This window comes from Heptranchias perlo, chromosome 23, assembly GCF_035084215.1.
Source record: "Heptranchias perlo isolate sHepPer1 chromosome 23, sHepPer1.hap1, whole genome shotgun sequence".
NCBI classification, from domain to species: domain Eukaryota; kingdom Metazoa; phylum Chordata; class Chondrichthyes; order Hexanchiformes; family Hexanchidae; genus Heptranchias; species Heptranchias perlo.
In genome coordinates, this window is record NC_090347.1 from 25,905,620 (window position 1) to 25,924,744 (window position 19,125).

At 38.1% G+C, this 19,125-nt stretch overlaps 1 protein-coding gene across 1 annotated transcript; it reads left to right on the forward strand.

The window, feature by feature from the left end:
* The first annotated feature begins 8,906 nt into the window (after positions 1-8,906).
* LOC137341455 (urotensin-2 receptor) lies at positions 8,907-18,728 on the forward strand. Its single transcript, XM_068004566.1, has 2 exons — positions 8,907-10,016; positions 18,488-18,728. The coding sequence occupies exon 1, from the start codon at positions 8,907-8,909 to the stop codon at positions 10,014-10,016; it is 1,110 nt and encodes a 369-aa protein (XP_067860667.1). The 3' UTR covers positions 18,488-18,728.
* Positions 18,729-19,125: the final 397 nt, after the last annotated feature.

A 19,125-nucleotide genomic window follows, 5' to 3' on the forward strand; every position in this document is an offset into this window, starting at 1 on the left:
AAGGCAGGTCTGGGACCTGACAGAACCAGAGAAGTTGGAGGGTAGGGCAGGAATCAATGAGATGTTGCTTTCCCCCTTTGTTTGTTGTGCACAGACTTGAGGCAGAATAAAATTAAAATGAGCTATTGATTTCTAAGAGTCCAAATTATGAGTGTGTTTATTTGGTGTTTGTTTCCAAAGAAGTTATATGTAACAAATTAAAAGACAGCTAAAAACATTTTATTTTCCTCAAAAGAAACTTTCAGAGGCATGCCAGACTGTTGCCTTCTGTGAAGATTTATTTTCTTAAATATTGGTTGCAGCTGTGAATGCAGCGACCAGCTTTATTTGACAACTCCTGTTTTTGTACTTGCAGAATTGCTAAAGTTTGGAAATAAAATAGGGAATGAAGTTGGGGTGATGTATTTTACTTATTTTTTTTAAATGCTGAAACTCACAATAGGTTCTGAAATGAACTATGCCAATAAATGCGCCATATCAGATATCAAAAATGTTTTGGAGGAGTATAACCCATAGAAAATAATCTTCATGGCTTTAGCACTCACAACTCCCTTAATTAACTTCTAAATCATCATTGATGCTAACCTCACTGCAATAAAAGTGACAGAATTTTGAGTATAGCTACAGAGTAGGTTATGCCAAGCCCATGTCCCACCACGCTTTCAGTCTAATTCCTGGTCTCCATGTAATATAGGTCTATCTTCAGGTTTATTTTTGAACGGTCAGTTTTTTTCAACTGTTGGTCATGCGTTTGCTAGTTTCCTAAATTAGCAAAGATAAGATCAGCTTTCAGTCATCTGCTTTTGAGGTTGAAAAGCATAAGTTTTTCCAGCCTTAGCACATAACACAGTTTTCTGATGCTGGGGACCAGGGTAATGGCTTTTCTCTGAACTGAATCCAGGGCTGGAATGCTTCCCTTGTATCTTGGTGACCAGAGCTAGACAGTTCTCAAGGTGTGTTCCAACATGACTTCCTCTAATTTGCAGTCTACTGTGTTGACTGTATAGTTCAGTATTCTATTTGCTTTGCTGATTCCTGTTCTGCAGTGATTGCAGATGTTGGGCACCGAGGTGACTAAAACCCGAAATCTCTTACTATTTTGTTATTTCAACATCATTCGTGGGTTGCTTATGTCACCTACTTTTTTTCTTCCTATGTGCAGCATTTTACATGTGTTTGAATTAGATTTTACCATTATTACGAACATATTTTGTTCAACTCATTCAGGTATCAATATTTTGTGGCAGAAAGTTCCATTGGAAGGAGAACTGGTGTGTTTACCTTCTCCGGTTATGCAATCCTTCTGTCTGGATCTTTTGGATGGATACAAAATATTAAGGCACAGATGGAGCAGTTCATGTGTCTCTGGTATAAATGTTGAGCTAAAGTGTAGTAATCCTTGTTCTGAACTGTTTTGGTCACATTTGATTATATAAGTTACACAAAAGGCAAGCTGTGTCCAGCTCCACTCTCTTGACACCGATAATGTGGATTCTTCTCTGTGATGAAGGGATAAACAAAGACTATTATTGATGTCTATGATATAGTATAATTGATATAGACTACTGGTAGTTCCATAACAAGACCTGACTGAGATTACACATGACCCACTCTTGCAAGCTTTAAACAAAATCATAACTGACAGCAACACTAAGAAATTGAAAATGTTAAAGATGTTTGTTTGGGTTGCGTTTTCACTATCCACTGCACTATGTTGTATTTGGTATCGGCCCTGGGCAGAAACATACTGTAAACAAGCTTTCAACTTTAACTGAGATATCCTGCATAAATAGACTGACCATTTGTGGGAAACCCAAGTTGTTACTGTTTTAAATAGACAGTACTGAGTTGCCATATTAAATATGCTTATATTCCGACATACAAATCAGCAACTATGGAAGAAGATTTTAATTCATTTTTTCTGATTTGCCCTGATTTCCCCTCATGTTTACATCTGAAAAGGGATTTTTCTTTGATCAACTGACTGGCTGTGCTGTCCTGCCTCTTCCTCTGCTTTTTATGATCAGTAAAACCCTGTAAAACCTGCAGCTTTTTGTGTATATATCCCCAGCAATATCAAAGTAAACCCCCAGTGAAAATATGCATCCAAATGGTTCCAATAAGGTAGCAATCAATCTCTACTCCTCTGCTTACATTCTAGGTTTACCTGAAATGGAGAAAAAAAAGTAAAGAAACAAGGAAGTTTTTAAAAAAAACAGAAAAGAAAGTTAAGTATAAAATAAGTGGACAATGGAGAAATAGAATGAAACAAAATAAAGAATAAATGAAGTACAGAAAATTAATGAATTCAGTAGAATGGGCTGTTCATTTTATTTTATAATTAATCCTGTATGCTTCATAGGCCATTATTTGATTCATTATTGCTAATCATTTATTTGGTCATTCTGTGTTGCAGAAAAGTATAGGTGGATTATTTTATCCCATGTTTCCAAGGAAACAGCCTCAAGTAAAATCAATTTAGAGCAGAGCAGAAAATAATAGCCATTGTAAGGTAAGAGGATGCATTTATACATTCCTGAATACTAATGATGGCAAAAAGACAGCCTCTCGTAAACTTCGGTCAAATACATTGAAGAACAGCAAATCTATTATAGAGATAGGTACCAAAAGAGTGAGACAATCAGTGCGAGAGATTTGTAACATTAATGACATTAACTATAAAAACAGGAGAAACAGAGATTAGCTATCGTTGGTAGGGTTTTTATCTTTCTTCTCAGGAGCATCCTCTGCATTGCTTTAGTGAACTAGCACTTGGCAACCAGTCCTTGAAAATGCCACATAAGGGATGACCTCCTATTAAGACATTTTGCAATGACATGACATGGCTTCAGATGGGGTGGGGAGTGTATGTATTGTGATGCACTAGACATCACAACTATATGGGACAGGCTGACTAGACCAGTAGGTCTTTTCCTGTCCGTCATTTTTTGTATGTTCATCTGAGGTGTCCTGCATATGATGCTTACTCCTTCTCCACTCCAGGTAAGGAAAGTCCTGCCCCTGGAGATTCAGATTATTTTTAACTGCTGTCAGGCCTGTGGAGATGATTGGGTAGAACCACAGAGAATGGAGGATGCTCCTAAGGAGAACGATGAAGACTCTATCATAGAGTAGATGATTTCTTTTTCTTCTTCACATGTCATTCCAAATTAATCAAGTAGTATCCAGATGGGAAGAGAAAGATTCCTGTGAAGTAACAGGTTGAAATGCCCAAAGATACAAATAAAGCATTGTAAACATTCATCGGGCCTGTCAGCGGAGAAAATGGCAGGGTCATTTACTGTCGAAATTAGTCATTCAAAGCCATCCTGTCATAAGCTTTGAAAACTTGAAAGCCTGTGATGGCAGTTAATTGCAAGCTTGAATCTCCATCTCAAATAATGTTTGCACCCACTTGCCCTCACTGGGGAAGTATCACAGTTCTCAGTCAGGCCTCTAGATGATGCAACAATGACTGCACTCTGGGAGAGGGGGTAAATCCCATCTCTTGAAGTGTACTTAGTTGAAATCTGATACATATTTCTATGAAGAAGCCTAGAAAATCCCAACTGAACAAGAAAGCATAGTGGTGAAAAATAGCAGCAGAGGATTTAATAGAGGAGAATGAAGGTGAAATTTATTTTGTAAAAACCATGCTCTTCATATGTCAACTGCAGGATTATGAATTGTTTTAATTTATTTTCTGATCTGTTCCCTTTAATTATTAATTTACTTTCCTTATATTTGTCTTGTAAATACCTAAATACATTTTCACTGACAGGTATTGCATGTCTCTTCAAAAAGTTTAAAAGGATTCACATTATCCAATCAGATTATGTAATCAAACTATCAAACGCAGCCATTCAGCTTACCCTATAAACTTTTACACGGCTTTACAGTTCTATGTGCCATTTTAAAAATAGCTTGAGAGTAACAGAATTGTGTGTGTGTGTTTATGTAGGGAGAGGAATCCAAAAATTAAAGATTGTAGCAGCTTTCTCTCTTGTTCATGCATTTGTACTGGAATTGTCTGATGGTGGAACAGGATGGGTAAATAAGAAAATTATAGAATGTATTTTTCAGATTTCTTTTAATAAACAGCAAGTTCACACCAATAAATATGAATTTTATCAGTGCTTTGAAATATGTTTATGATGATAAATTAGGTTACTTTAGAATCTGACAACTGAAGACAAAATGAACTGCTGTTTTGGATTGTAAATTTAATGTGTCCTTAGCTCAAATACTTTGGCAACATCACACTCTCTATGTGCATGTTTATCAATGTGAACAAATCCCATAGATTATTTTCTTATGTTTCACAGTGTCACTGGGACCAATCAGCTTATTCTTGGAGAGAAACCTGAGCATAATTTTGCTATAATGGAATAATGTAAGTGAAATCAGCATAGCTGTTTAAATACATTTATTTTTTTAAATCATCATTTATTAAATGTATAAGTTGAAGCAGGTTTTCTCATTTTAAATTGTGAATTATAGAGTTCCATTGCATGATCAGTGATGGTTACATAATTATATTGCCAAAATGTGTAACAGCTTTATTGAGAATTACAATAAAATAGTATTGAAAAGGTTTCTGCTCCATAGGATATAAATCAATTCCAAACTTATCATTGAACAGTGTACTCATGGGCCCTGATTTTCAAAGGAAATTGCGGGTGTGTTGGGGGCAGGGGGGCTGCGAAAATCAGGGAAATCCCGAGGGGGTGTGGAAGCTGGCTCCAACCTGCCGACTTCCGGGTTCCCCACAGAAACGCCTCTGTGCACGGGTGCTTCACGAATCCGGAAGTCCTGCCGGCAATTAAAGCTGGCGGGATGATTGTTAAAGAATCAAATGTACCTCATTGAGGTACTTAAGGTACTTTATTTCTGAAGTAGTAGATAGTTAAAATGATTATAAACTTACCTGGGCGGCTTTCCCACTGCTTCCGATTCACGCCTGGTGAAACCAGGGCCAGATCAGGCAAAAATAAATTAAATAAAAAACCATTGCACAAAGTTAAAAAAATAAAATAAACCTACCTTTCCACCCTGCTCCAATGTCGAATGTCCCCCCCTCTGATGTCCTCAGCCCCCGATGCCTCCCACTCCGATTTCCCCCCCACCCCCAATGTTCCTCTCTGATCTTCCCCTCTCCCCTCGATCTTCCACTCCCCCCCGCTGATCTTCCACTCTCCCCCCAATCTTCCCCTCTCCCTCCCACTGATCCTCCCCTCACCCCACCATGATCTTCCCCTCTCCCTCCCCCCCCCCGATCTTCAGCTCAGCGCCCTCCACTCTCTGTTCCACCGCCAGATGACCTCTCACTCTCTCTCTTTCTCTCCCCCCCTCCACCTCGGCATTGCAGCTTCTGTCGGCTGCCAGTTTGTCAATCAGACTGGCTGCCAGGCACAAAAACTTTAATCACCATCAATTACATCGCGATCGCATTGGAAAAGGTAAGTTTTTTTTTAAGTTTGCCACGTGCAATTTCACCACCCCGCTGCCAACCAGCCACCATTTTGAAATTGAGCCCATGATATCTAGTCCAAACAATTATAGAGCATTCCTATCTCAAATGTAAAATGCAGTATTATAAAGCTGGCCATCACTTGCAGTGAATCCAGCTGACTGAACTACTCGCCCCATACTTTTCCAGTAGCATATTATTCTATAATGTGATGATGCCAAGAAGTCTTCCACTTATCTATTTTAAAATATATTGCAAAAGAGTAATAGAAAGGCCAGAAAACAGAAATGCTGCTTAATAAATTCCACTCGTGATCATTTCTTTCAAAGTCACTCCCCCTTTTGTTCAAGTCCCAGACCGTTTCAATAGCACCCAATTATTTTACCCGATAATGCAATTGTTTTTTTAAAATCCTAACCGAACTCTAATTTGAAATAGAAAAAAATGGCTTCCCATGTATATTTTATTATTTGTCCTACGAATCAGATAGATACAAGCATTCCAAGCTCTATCTAAATCAGCAGCGGAATCCAAACCTTTACAAAACTGTGCTTTTTTAAATGTAAATTATACTTATTTTGTAATGATTTACTTAAAACAGGGTGCATACATGTTTTTCTCAGGAAAATGTGATCATATTGGAGAGAAAGCCTCCATTGGCACTTCATTTATTAGCAGATGTTGGCCAATGACATGATCAGATTGGAGAGAAGGCCTGTACTGGCACTTTGCTCACTGGCAGATGTTGGCTAGTGACAGGTGTACAATGCTAATATTCCTGGTTGAGTTCACACTCTGGCAAATATCTCAATACAGATGTGCTGTGACATTTTGAAGTTCCACTTATTTTAGATTGTGGTATTATACAGTATATGTTATGGATACTCTATTGTCTCATTTTACAGTCTGAGTGTTTTACTCTTGTATAGAAAAATGTAGTTACTGAAATAACATAAGGACCTAGAAGTTACACGACTAATTCACATGCATACGCAACTCACACAGCATGATTTCAAAGCCAAGGTATTTCTCATTTGAGAAATAACCGAGGGACAAGCAGCCACACACACATCACCACTCTATTATGACTTGCTTTGAGTCACCATGACCAATTCTCCTCAACAAAATTGTTCTAATCCATTTTATTTCCCCTGGTTACATTTCAGCATTACATTCAAATCTACAAAAAAGTAGCCGCTGCCAAATGCCTACCTAAAAGTGGTTGAACTTGTCTGCATGAAGAGAGCAAAGAGTGTCTTTTGGTAAGACGTTGGATGCAGGTGAGATTAATACCTTGCAGTTCGCCATAAAGATGGATTATCAACTGAATTCAACAGTAATAAATTGAATTTTTAAAACATAACATTATAATGAAGTGAGTATAAACTGGATGGTTTATTAGGACTAGGAAGCACAAAAATGTCAATATTCCTTTCCGTGGCAGTGTTAAGGTTAAGGTGAAGATGAACAAAAATTGCAACTTGATTTAATCCTCTTCTCAATCTTAAAACAGACGGGGGAGGAGGGAGAGGAGGGGGAATGAGTTATCCATCTTCAGCATAATTGTAATACTTTCTTTAAAAGAATTGAAACTGACCGTATGGACTGCCATTCCATTTTTTACCTCACCAACTCTCACCAATTCTGCTCAATCACAAAGAATTTTGCTGGTAATCAGAGGTGAGTGCACAGAACATGTATCTGGGGCCCTGTACTTCCCCCACTCCACAGTGATCGATTGTAACCATGACTCCCACTCATATCTCTATTCAGAAGCCATCAATATTACACCAGCTAGTAACTACATGACATTTTGCATTAGCTTGGGATTAATAAAAATTATAGTTTGCTTTAAAATCAGAATTAATAGAAATTATTGTTTTGTAGGCTGGGAAATGATTAATTAAAACTGCTCTCTGGTTGGAATTGGGGTTCGGCTTAAGAATAATAAAAGCTGCAGACTGTTTTAGAGTTACAGTTGTGATTAATCGAAACTACAGTGTGTTTTATACTTAAGAATTAGCAAAACTGAGCTGCACTCTATGTTGGGATTAGGATAAAAATTAATAGAAACTACAATCTATTTTAAATCAGAATCCAGATGAACAGAAATTGTAGTATTTTAGGATACCCCCTGAGTTATACCTTTTCTTTTGCATTGATGTGCACCGGAAATTACTTTGCATTAATCCAAAATGCAGGAGAATTTGCATATATACTTCAAAATTAAAACTTTGCAGGGCGATGAGGAAAGAGCAGGGGAGTGGGACTAATTGGATAGCTCTTTCCAAGGCAGGATGGGCCAAATGGCCTCTTTCTGTGCTGTATGATTCTATGTTCTTGTGATAATTGCAGTGTTAACAAAACTGCATTCTTTGTTGGAGTGAGAATGAAAATTAACACAACCACACTTCCTGTTGTGATCAGGGTCAGGATTTGAGGAACAGTAGTCTTACTCCTTAAGATATTCTCCTCTGATCCAAAAGGTCATAATCTTAAACATTAAACAATATTAAATAGATTAATGCCATATATTAGAGATGACTTAAGCAGTATTGTATTGTGTGGAAGAATCTCAAAGCCTCCTTTCCGGAATCTCATTAAAATATTGTACTCTGATCCAAAGGGATTATTAAACAAGAACGATGCAAAAAAATTAAATGATACATTTGAAATGTATTAACAGTGTTGTATGATGTGGAAGAATCCCAAAGTTTCCTTCCTGGAATTTCCTTCCAGTATCCTTTAGCTTCACATATGGGGTCTGGTTATTAACTATACTCTCCTGCCTTAAAATGAGCGGCAGCAGTGAGCAGCATCCACACGCGGCATCTTCTTACCAATTATTGTTTACTAGAAATTACAAACGAGCGACAAATGAAAGGCACGACTCCGAGTGTTGGCGTTTCAAAGGGGGAAACGAAACGCCGCGTCATTGGCGGCATAAATAGCGATCGGCCGGGCGGAGGGGAGCCTGGCCGGGGAAAGAGGGCACTGCGGAGCCAGGACACGAATCATAGACATCGCATCACCCAGACAGCAGTCCACGCTCCCGGTAACCAGGACTTGTGCTTATTACTAATGCTCAACTAAACACTGCTCTGTCAGATCTTGGCCATGCGCTAAGGATGACTCACTGATCTGTGGCTCTTCAACTAAAACAAAATAGAAAACAATCATCAAGACTTAAGTCACTCAACTCTGGCTATAAAAGTCCAGCTTGTCAATTCTACCAGAAAGATATGCAGCATGTCTAGCTGTAGGTTTGCCTAGATGGTCCTCTTCACACACAGAAACTTTTTTTTTTGCCTGGAGAAGAAACTTAAAAGCAGCTTTAGATCATTTTTTTTTTTAAATCGCGGAGATTAAATTAGAGGTGGATTTTTTTTTTGCAGTTGGGACTGTCCGTTCTTTTTCCTCTCATCGATTCAGAGAGATGACAACTGAGGGTGGCCTCCCAGAGTGGAACATCAGCACCATCTCCACCAACGTTTCCGTTACTGACCGACTGCCACCAACAGCAAGTTCGGTGGAAGAGCTGGTGGTGACCTGCGCCATCGGGACCGTCCTATCTCTCATGTTTATCATCGGTGTGACAGGTAATATCTATACCCTTGTAGTGATGTGTCACTCCATGAGATCCTCCGCGTCAATGTACATCTACATCATCAACCTGGCGCTGGCTGACCTGCTCTACCTCTCCACCATCCCTTTCATCGTCTGCACTTACTTTGTGAAAGGTTGGTACTTCGGGGACATTGGCTGTCGGATACTGTTCAGCGTTGACTTTCTAACCATGCACGCCAGTATATTCACGCTGACGGTGATGAGCACCGAGCGTTATTTGGCCGTGGTCAAGCCCCTGGACACGGTCAAGAGGTCCAAAGGTTACAGGAAGGCCATTGCAGTGGTGATTTGGCTCACCTCCTTACTGCTCGCACTGCCCATGATTATTATCATCAAGTTAATACAGACCCGAGACAAAAATATTTGCGCTCCCACCTGGAACCTTCACGTCTTTAAAATCTACATGACCATACTCTTCATTACCAGTATTTTAGCTCCTGGGATGATCATTGGTTATTTGTACATTAGGTTAGCCCGGACCTACTGGGTCTCCCAGGTGACTACTTTTAACGATAAGCAAACCAAGCGTTCGCCTAACCAGAAAGTCCTCTACATGATCTTCACCATCGTCCTGGTTTTCTGGGCTTGTTTCCTGCCCTTTTGGGTGTGGCAGATGATCGAACACTACCAGTCCCCCCTCTCGATGTCCCAGAAAACGCGGGGCCACATCAACTACCTGATGACCTGTCTGACCTACAGCAACAGCTGCATCAACCCGTTCCTTTACACCCTGCTGACCAAGAACTACAAGGAATATCTGGGCAATCAGCAGCGGAGTTTCGGCAACAGCAGCTCCTTCCAAGGGAGGAACCAGCGTTTCCAGCGCTCGTGTCGCCGCTCCCTGTCCACCAGCAGCCAGCATTATACCGAGTCCATGACTCTCAGCCAGATCTCCGGCTCAAACAACAGCAGCATCTAGGTAAGAGGTTCAGATCTCTTGATCGCTCTCCTGGTCGAATTACCCATTTATTTGGCAGCTTGCCGCTCAAGGCTAGATTGCAACTGTCTAAACACACAGGAGCATTAATTACAGTGGGCCATATCATAGTACACTTATTGTGCTTGTACCAAATTCCTCTCTTCGCTTTTTTAATGGAAAGAGCCTGTTAATTTCAGGTTAGTCTCACTTAAAATAGCGCAAGAATTCATATCGTTGATCATAATTTCTAGCCTGTAGTACTGTATAGTTAGGGCAACTGTTGAGGTGAACTATTTTTGCTGTAAGAATTGTAATATTTAAATTAACATTTCGGAATATGTCCATCTGCTTCTAGCATTCGGTATAGAATTCTGTTTTGCAGAAAAATATTGTTTATATTTGTGTCTTGAACATTTAATCTTTTGTTATCAATACTTTAAGCTATTTGTGTTCAATTCCATTGCTAGATACTATGAACAGTTAAGAAAATTATACTTTCGATGGGAGAAGCAAAAACAGAAGGGGTAAAATTGTAGCTAATTTTGGAAAAAAAAACTCCGGGAAATTTCATAGGGCAATCAAGCCAGATCCAGGAGAGTGTGATTTCCAGTGACCCATCAGCAGGCAAACTTAACCACCCCACACACCTGAATGTCTTTCTCCCTCAGGAGTTTGTCAAGTCCCTCGGTAAAGGACTGCAATGTACCCACACTTACCAAATCTAGGATTTCCAGATTCTCTTTGAGCTTCCTGAAAATATGTGTTGCATTAAATTGATTAATGTACCTTCTTAGAAACCACCACTATAAACACCATATGGTCAAAAAATTTGAAAGGTTACAAAAAGTTAAACACTTCAACTGGAGCAGATTCCAACCAAGTAAATATCATCAAGGGCAATTAGGGATGGGCAATAAATGCCGGCCTTGCCAGCGACGCCCACATCCCGTGAACGAATAAAAAAAAAATCAGACTTAAATGAACCAATTCTTCTCCGTGTAGTGGCCTTGGTGTTTACTAATAATGATTTTGCTTCCTAGAAAGATTAGCGGCGTGTGTTAGTGCCAATAGATTGTTGGTTTTGCTTTAGCGCATCATTAAAATACTGTAATTACCAAGGTGAAACATACAAATCAACAGACTTGCTGTTACACATTTATTTGTAGTAATCCAAAATTATATTTATCATTCTTTTTCATTAACATTCAAATATCCTTCATTGAATTTTAAAAATGTATAATTTCAATTTAGTAAGCCTTGCCACTTTCCCACTTCAATTTTGCATTATAATAATATACATATTCAACCTGCAACTATACCCTTCAGATAATGGTTAATATTGACAGTATGTGCCAAAAAAATGATCCAACCTCCACCTGTAATATTGCAATTGTCTACATTAAAATCTGTAATTTTCAGGCAACTTGGCTGAGGATTCCTGCTGTGCCTCTGATAATCCATATTAAATGATTCACCTTTGTCATATATTCTCACACATGACTTAATTCTGTTTAGGTACAGATATTATTCCTTCATTTGTTATTGAGTAGCAAGATACGGTGAGTTTTAAAATCTTTTCCCCTCTATCCTGTGAGCAGTAAAAGGCAACAATCAGTAGATCCATAAGTTACAACTTTCCAGCTAGGTTTGACAATTGTTTAATAATCTAAATTTGGTAGAACAAATTTGAAGAATGCTTAAAAGTTAGCCTATATGGAATTAAATTGTAATTATATATGTATATATATAACTCCATAGATATACAAGTATTCACAAAGGTATTAAGTAGCTCAATCAGAATATTTCCAGATGTTCTATAAAACTGTATTAAAGATAAAACCTTTCTATTCAGCAGTAGATAATTGAACAATCTAACAATTATATCTTCTGTTGATTTTACAAAACAAGAGAATTTTGATACTCATGTTACATACTTCAGAACAACAGTTGTAGTGCAGTAAAACTGATTTGCAATCTTTGTGACTTTTAAAATGTTTTAGATTAAATTTATGTTTTACATAAAATTTAACATTTGAACCAGCTGTAAGAAGTAATGATTCAGGAATTTAAATTAAGGCTATTTTGTGTGTTTAAAAAAAAATCAGACACAAGTTTTTCGAAATTGGAGACTAAAATCAAACAAACAAAATGACAAATGACAGCAAGCTGCTGGAGAAACTATCAGGAGTTTCCGGGTTGTTGAAATCCATTCTTGGAGCTGCTTTTCATACATTGAAAGAAGCACCCAACACACCTTCTGAGCAAAACTGTTAGTCAATATAGAATAGTCACTTAGCTTAAATAAGTAGAAATCTTTCAGAAGCTATAGTTATGGCAACCTCCAAACACTAGTACTCTACAGATTAGTTTCTTTTCTTTCTTTAAAATCACACTTTAATCAGTGACTTTTACGAATTGCTGCTCCAAATAGGATATTGAATTTAAAAGGGAAAGGACACCAGCCATTCTGTAATAACTTTGTTCCTTCTGCTACTTTTGTTTCATTCTGAGTTTGTAAAGCTTGTGTTAATTCCCGAGTCAACCTGCAGTTTATTTTTGCTCTACCTATGGTAATAAAATGCTAATAGACGTTAGCCTAAATACAAAGCAACCGTCTTCTGGTTTTCATGGAAAAATAGATGAGACCACAGAATTCGATACCCAAAACTGGTGAAAATCCCAAAATCTCATGTACTAAAAATTGTATTTCACTTAATTCAATCATGATAACCCAGTAGCTGTAATTAAAAACAAATGTAATAGTAGAATATGATCCAAAACTCTGGTAAAGGTTTTGGAGTGTTATGGAATAAAAACAGAATTTTAATACTCAGTTACCATACATTATTGTCTATAAGGCCATATCCAGCATATGTTTGAAGTGATAACTCATGTTGTGATAGATCTTATGGAAAATTAACTCATTGAAAATCCATTTAGTTCATTATATCAGTTAGTAACCAACCACTTAAAAAGACAGAATACTTATGTGACAAGCTGCTGAAGTCATACTTCAACCAGTTAAAAACCAAATTTTCATATTCCCAGCTAATATCTAGAATGTTTACATTGCACCTTAATAAATTCCACCTCAACAAAATAAGAACTCATTCGGTCACCATGTGTCGCAACATTCTAAATTTATATTTGTGAAGATTTCCTCGCTTGAATATTTCTAACTAAATTATAAAGATGTTCTTTTAAAAAAGTTTGCCCTAAAAATAGCTTCTGAAAGATTTCTACTTTTTTAAGCTAAGTGACTATCCTATATTGACTAACAGTTTTGCTCAGATGGTGTGTTGGGTGCTTCTTTCAATGTATGAAAAGCAGCTTCAAGAATGGATTTCTACAACCCGGAAAAAAATAAGGAAATGTAATGTATCGGGCAACTGACCTTGTGTACGATCATATCATTTTTGATTGAGCAAAGAAATTCAGAAAACCTAGTGACTCAGCCTCAGAAGAGGGCTCCTTATTGCACCAATGTGACAATTGGCCCTGAATTTCTTTGATGTCCATTGCAGCATTGTTACGCCAGAAAGTTACGCTCAAAAAGTGAATAAGATGTGTGGTCATTTTTTTTTCTTTATTTTTGTGAAGTTTTACAGTTATCAAAAGATAAGAGATGTTAGAGGTGGGGAATGAACACCTTTATTTTCAAGTACACAGTGTCAGGTATAGCAAAGTTAGACGTAGAATCAACCAAAATTCTTTATGCAAAATGTTTAAGAACTTCAATGTTAATCTTTTACATGTAGCATTCATCCAGTTAATGTATCTGTCCTTGTGTTGCTAGTTTAACTACTTTGTTCTTCCTTCATCTGGTTAGACAGACCTTTAAGCACCTCTTTCCATGTAGTACATATATAAAAAAATTAACATTGTACATGAAATGAGTATTGATCTGGCCCAACCTCGTGACTCAACCTCAGAAGAGCGCTCCTTGTTGTACCAGTGTGACAATTGACTCTGAATTTCTTTGATGTCCATTGCACCATTGTTGCACCAGAAAGTTAGGCCACAGTTGAAGTTCCTGAGAAAGTGGGAAAGGTAAATTGCATATGAAGAGGTATAAGTCTTGGTGTAATTGCATTCTAAAAGCACAGTGAGCATCTTGGATCCCAGGAAACTTCAGTGCAGAAGTGGCGCAGCCTCTGTAAAGACTGCAGTCTTCATGAGAGCATTTGGGTACAACAGGGCAAGGCAACAAATATTCTTTCTTTGACCACTTTGCAGTTTAACCACTAAGGGCATTTCCCACCCTTATTTGAAATGCCTTTTGCCAGAACCATGAGTAATTACGGCACAGCATGACAGGGCAGCATCTTGCCAAAGGAATGTGAATTCTTTCCAGTAAGACTTGCAAGTCCTCCTGGAAGAGATGGAAGGCAGGAGGGACGGATGCCTAGTTTCTTTGGCACAGATACCCTGTGGCATTTTGAGAGGATCCAATACCAAAATAATTCAGGCCAGTGATCACTTTCATAGTGACAGACAGAGCTGTTCTAGCTGTGGAGCGAGACTGGAGATCTTTGCAAAGAAGGTCGCACAGAGCTGCAATGGGAGCCTTGGACAATTGCCTCCTTCAAATGCAAAGCTCCTCTGAGAGATCCTCAAAGGATCTGTGTAGCCTATAGACATGCTGTGGAGGGTAGTATCTGATGGTCTGGTGTCTTCTACTGCTTTATACTTCTTGCCTCCATGCGCTGCTGTTCCTCCTCATCCTCCATAAGGATGATAATAAAAGGTTTGGGAATTTCCAAACCTTCTCTGCAGTCATTTTAAGTATGTAGAGGGACCGGGAGGTGGGGGGGGGTAAAAAAATATAGGGGTGCGGTGAGACTGTGGGGGGATGGATCGAGTGAAATTCTCAGTGAACAAAACTGTGAAGAAAGAGGTTGATAAATCATCTGTGAAGCAAAAAATAAGCATGCAAAGTTTGGGGACTCTTCAAAGTTCTCAAACTTCTTCCTTTCACTTGAATCAGGTGACTAAGGGAGCTACCCCTGTCTTATATGGGTCAAACTTTCTCAAAGTGCAGTGGTGGTGTAAAAGCAGGAAATTCCTGGGCACAGCGCCACCAAGTGAGTGGTGCTCCTATGCAAATGAGGCCGGGGCTATGGATTGTTAAAGCTGCCACAAAGGTCAAAACAACTCGTGTCCAGCACATTAATGGCGTATAAGCAGCAATGCATTAAACACGAGTTTCCTCTGTCTTTTTTAGTGTGATAATGGTGTAATAATGGTGCAAGTGCTGAAGATAGCGAGGAAAATCAGGGGCCAATTTTTTCAATTCCCACACTGGGCATTGTGTGAGTGAGCTTACTAATTTAATGCCAATTATTCCTGAATTAGTTTTGTACTATGGGTTCACACCCACTAGGAACTGGGTTGAGACTGTAAATTCATTTCATGTAGTTTGCTGTTTTTTTATCGTCAAAATTTAACCTCATGTACTCTCAGTCTATGGAAGATTTTGCTTAAAGGTCTGCATAACCATATGAAATAAAATCAAAGTACTTAAACTACCATGAGGACAGATACATTAACTGTGCAAAATGGATGAATGGAGAATTAAGGATTAGAATCAAAAGTTAATGTACATTCTATATGAAGAATTTTGGTTGATTCTGTTAATTTGCAAAATTAGTTCCAATTTGAATTTATTACAATACTATAAGGATAATTACCACAGTACAGAAATTCCCTATGGTCAATTAAGTACTTTTGAAGTTTAGGCTCTGTTGTAATGCAAGGAATCATGGAAGCCAACTTGTACACAGCATGGTCCCACAATCAGCAATGAGATAAGTGGCCAGATAATCTGTTTTAGTGATACTATTTAAGGGATAAATGTTGGTCAGGAGAACAACCAAGAGAACTCCCTGCTCTTCTTGAAATGATGCCCGAGAATCTTTTACATCCACCTAAGAGGGCAGACACAGCCTTGATTTAATATCTCACCTGAAATATGACACCTCTGACACTCCCTCAGTACTGTACTGAAATGTCAGCCTACATTATGTGCTTAAGTCTTCAAAGTGCAGTATAAACGCACAACATGCTAATTCAGAGGTGAGCGTGCTACCACTGAGCAAAGGCTGACACTATGATGATTATTATAGTACACACATTAACCCATTTATTTTTAACACCTCCAATAAAATCTAATATATGCTTAGAATTTTTGCTTAATTTCATTGCAGTGGAGAAATCCAGAAACTCAACTATAAATGTCTATCTGGGAAATCGCAGTTACATGTCATTGCCAGGTTTATTGATGAACTGATAAAAAGTTTTTGATACAAACGGAATCATTCTACAAAAAATTATTTCTCCCCTTTGAATATCATGGAGGCAATATGTAAACAAAATACACAGAAATACTTTGAATCCACTAGGATTCATTTTTCTAAGATATTTAATCCTTTCCCATTCACAGTTACTAAAACTTTTCTATGCACCTTATACCAAACAACAGACATTTCAAAAACTTCTATATAGGATAGGAGTTGCCACTGTTATTCTATAATTACGTTGAAAAGTTCCAGGAAATTCCAGGCCAAATCTTAAGGAAGTATATTTAAATGCTCAAACTGATATATAATCAAAATAGATAATTAGACCATTAGCACAAAGAGACAGTAAACAACAATCAAATTTGAGGAGTTTCCTTTATTGGGGTTTTGTTATATCAAGCAAGATTCAGCAGGAACTAATCTAGATTGCATTCCAGGTGAGAGTTTAGAGAGAATAGTAAAGAGGATTACTCAGAGAAGTGCATTCACTTGTAGGAAAAATATATTATTACTTACGTAAGCCTTCTCCAATTATCTCATATCCATTCTCATAAGTCAATATTATAAATGGTACTTGCATGCAGTTAATCTGCGTTTATCTAAGAGATTGTGCCTTCTTAATAAATTTTGAACAAAAGTCATGATTTAAGGACAAGCTTGTCGCAGAAAATAAAGTTTTAAAGATAGGTCAATTTTGCAAAATTTGAGAGAGGAGTCGTTAGAGTGGTCACCTGAAGATGTCACTGTATTCCTCATGAACAGCCCTTTATTCCAGCAAAGAGAGGGAACCTTCAAGCATAAACTTCTGCAATATGTTTGTAACTCAATCTGGAGATCCTACAGTTCCTGTATTTAAGGCTACCGTTGCAGTGAAACATAATTTCTACACTTGAACGAACCTGGTTCGTGATTATCTATTATTGGCATTATTATTGAGGATCTGATTGTAATAGCGATTCCTGATTATTTATAGGGTGATGTTTAAAAAAATGGGGAGAATGAGCACATGAAAAGGTTACATTGAGAAACCTGCATATGTAAAAGAACTAAGGCCAAGACCCATTGGGGCAAATGTTACCTCAAAATATTCCTGCTGGGCATATGCTGATGAATGACTGTAGAGTTGGTCATTCAGCAGGCTTGAGGAAGAACACCCTCAATAAGGAAGTTTTAGACATATTTTCTCCACTCCCTTTCTTCCCAAGAGGAATAAATGGTCGCAATGGAGTGAATGAATTTATCGTGCCTGCAAAAGGCAAATTACACTACTAGTATATCAGTGGTTTGCTGTATGAGTGAGCTGGTTGTTTAAGTCAGAGTTGGTAAAGATGCTCTCTTGGTGAAGATCTGCAGACCTCAGAGCAGTGTAATGATAAGCCAAACTCGATGACTTAGGTAAAAACAGAAAGTGCTGGAAATACTCAGCAAGTCAGGCAGCATCTGTGGAGAAAGGAACAGAGTTAGCGTTTCAGGTCGATGACCTTTCTTCAGAGCTGGAAGAAGTAAAAGGTTTAACAGTTTTTAAGCAAGTACAGAGCCAGGGAAAGGAGGAGAGGAAGGGGAGGGGACTTAAAAATGGAAAGTAAAATACACACCTCTGTAGTGATGTGACTAAGATTATCAAGCAATGAATCCTTCAAATCAATGGAGCAAAATTATCCACATGATTGTGTTGCAGGAAATTGTGTGACAAGGAATCTTCCAGAGTCTTAAAAATCCAGTACCAGGCAAAGTATCTTTTCTCTTATGTGCAATCAGAAACACTCACAACTGCATATGAATGTTCTCATTGGATAAAGAAACTTCAGGCAGTCATATTCGACCAACAACGCAATTACATTAAGCAAAGCTTTCAAAATTATTAGTTGCCTGGATCTAGAGATCTTCAATTTCTTCTTAACAGATATTCTGGAGAATTTTCCACCTGATTTGGAACTATTCCCTGATTTGCAGGTGTCCTTTTTGAGTAGACAGTTAGGGCCATTGAGCAAAGAGTGTCTAGAATCCAAGCCTATGGGACATTAGATGGTGATTTTAGTGGCAATGACACTGACAGAGGACAGGAGACAACTATTCAGAGATTTAATCAGGAAGAAGAAGGAGAACACATATGCAGAGACAATGGACTTAGTTCATTTTTGCATTTATGGTAATAATGTTATTGTGTTGCAGAGAAAATGATGCACCGTCTGTTGCCAGTGAGAAGGAAACTTGCTACTTCTAAGGAGCTACAATATCACCTCTTGAAACTTGATCACTGTTTCCTTCCTCCTGTTGCTGAAGGTCCAACCACCCATAATGAAGGAAAGTGCATTCATGACGATGACCCATGGAAGTATTTCTTTTACAAAAAACCACTAGATGGTTTATGTGGCTTCAAATAAAACAACATAGGACATATGCTGGCCAGAAACATTTGACATGCAAATTTGCCATTTCTTGAGTCTATATGTGCAGATTTTTTTTCCATTTGAAATCTTTGAGTTGAACAGTTATTGTCTTTTAAACCCTCTTACATAAATATGTTCTTCTACAAATATTTATTCTGCTTTTCATGTCCAAGGGGATAAGACATAAATTAGATTCAAGTGGCTGTTATGAATGCAAAGAGCAAGCTTCACCATTATTGACTAATGTTCACATAAATTTCCTGTCTACATGAGAAACGTACGAGGATAGAAATTGATTTGGGCTAGATTTCGGGCGCCAAACGTACACAGGGAATGATCCCCGTGCCCAAAGACGAATGCCCGAGGATCACGAGCAATTGGTCCTTGAGCCTCATTGTAATAATAACGGCGAGCTGCAGG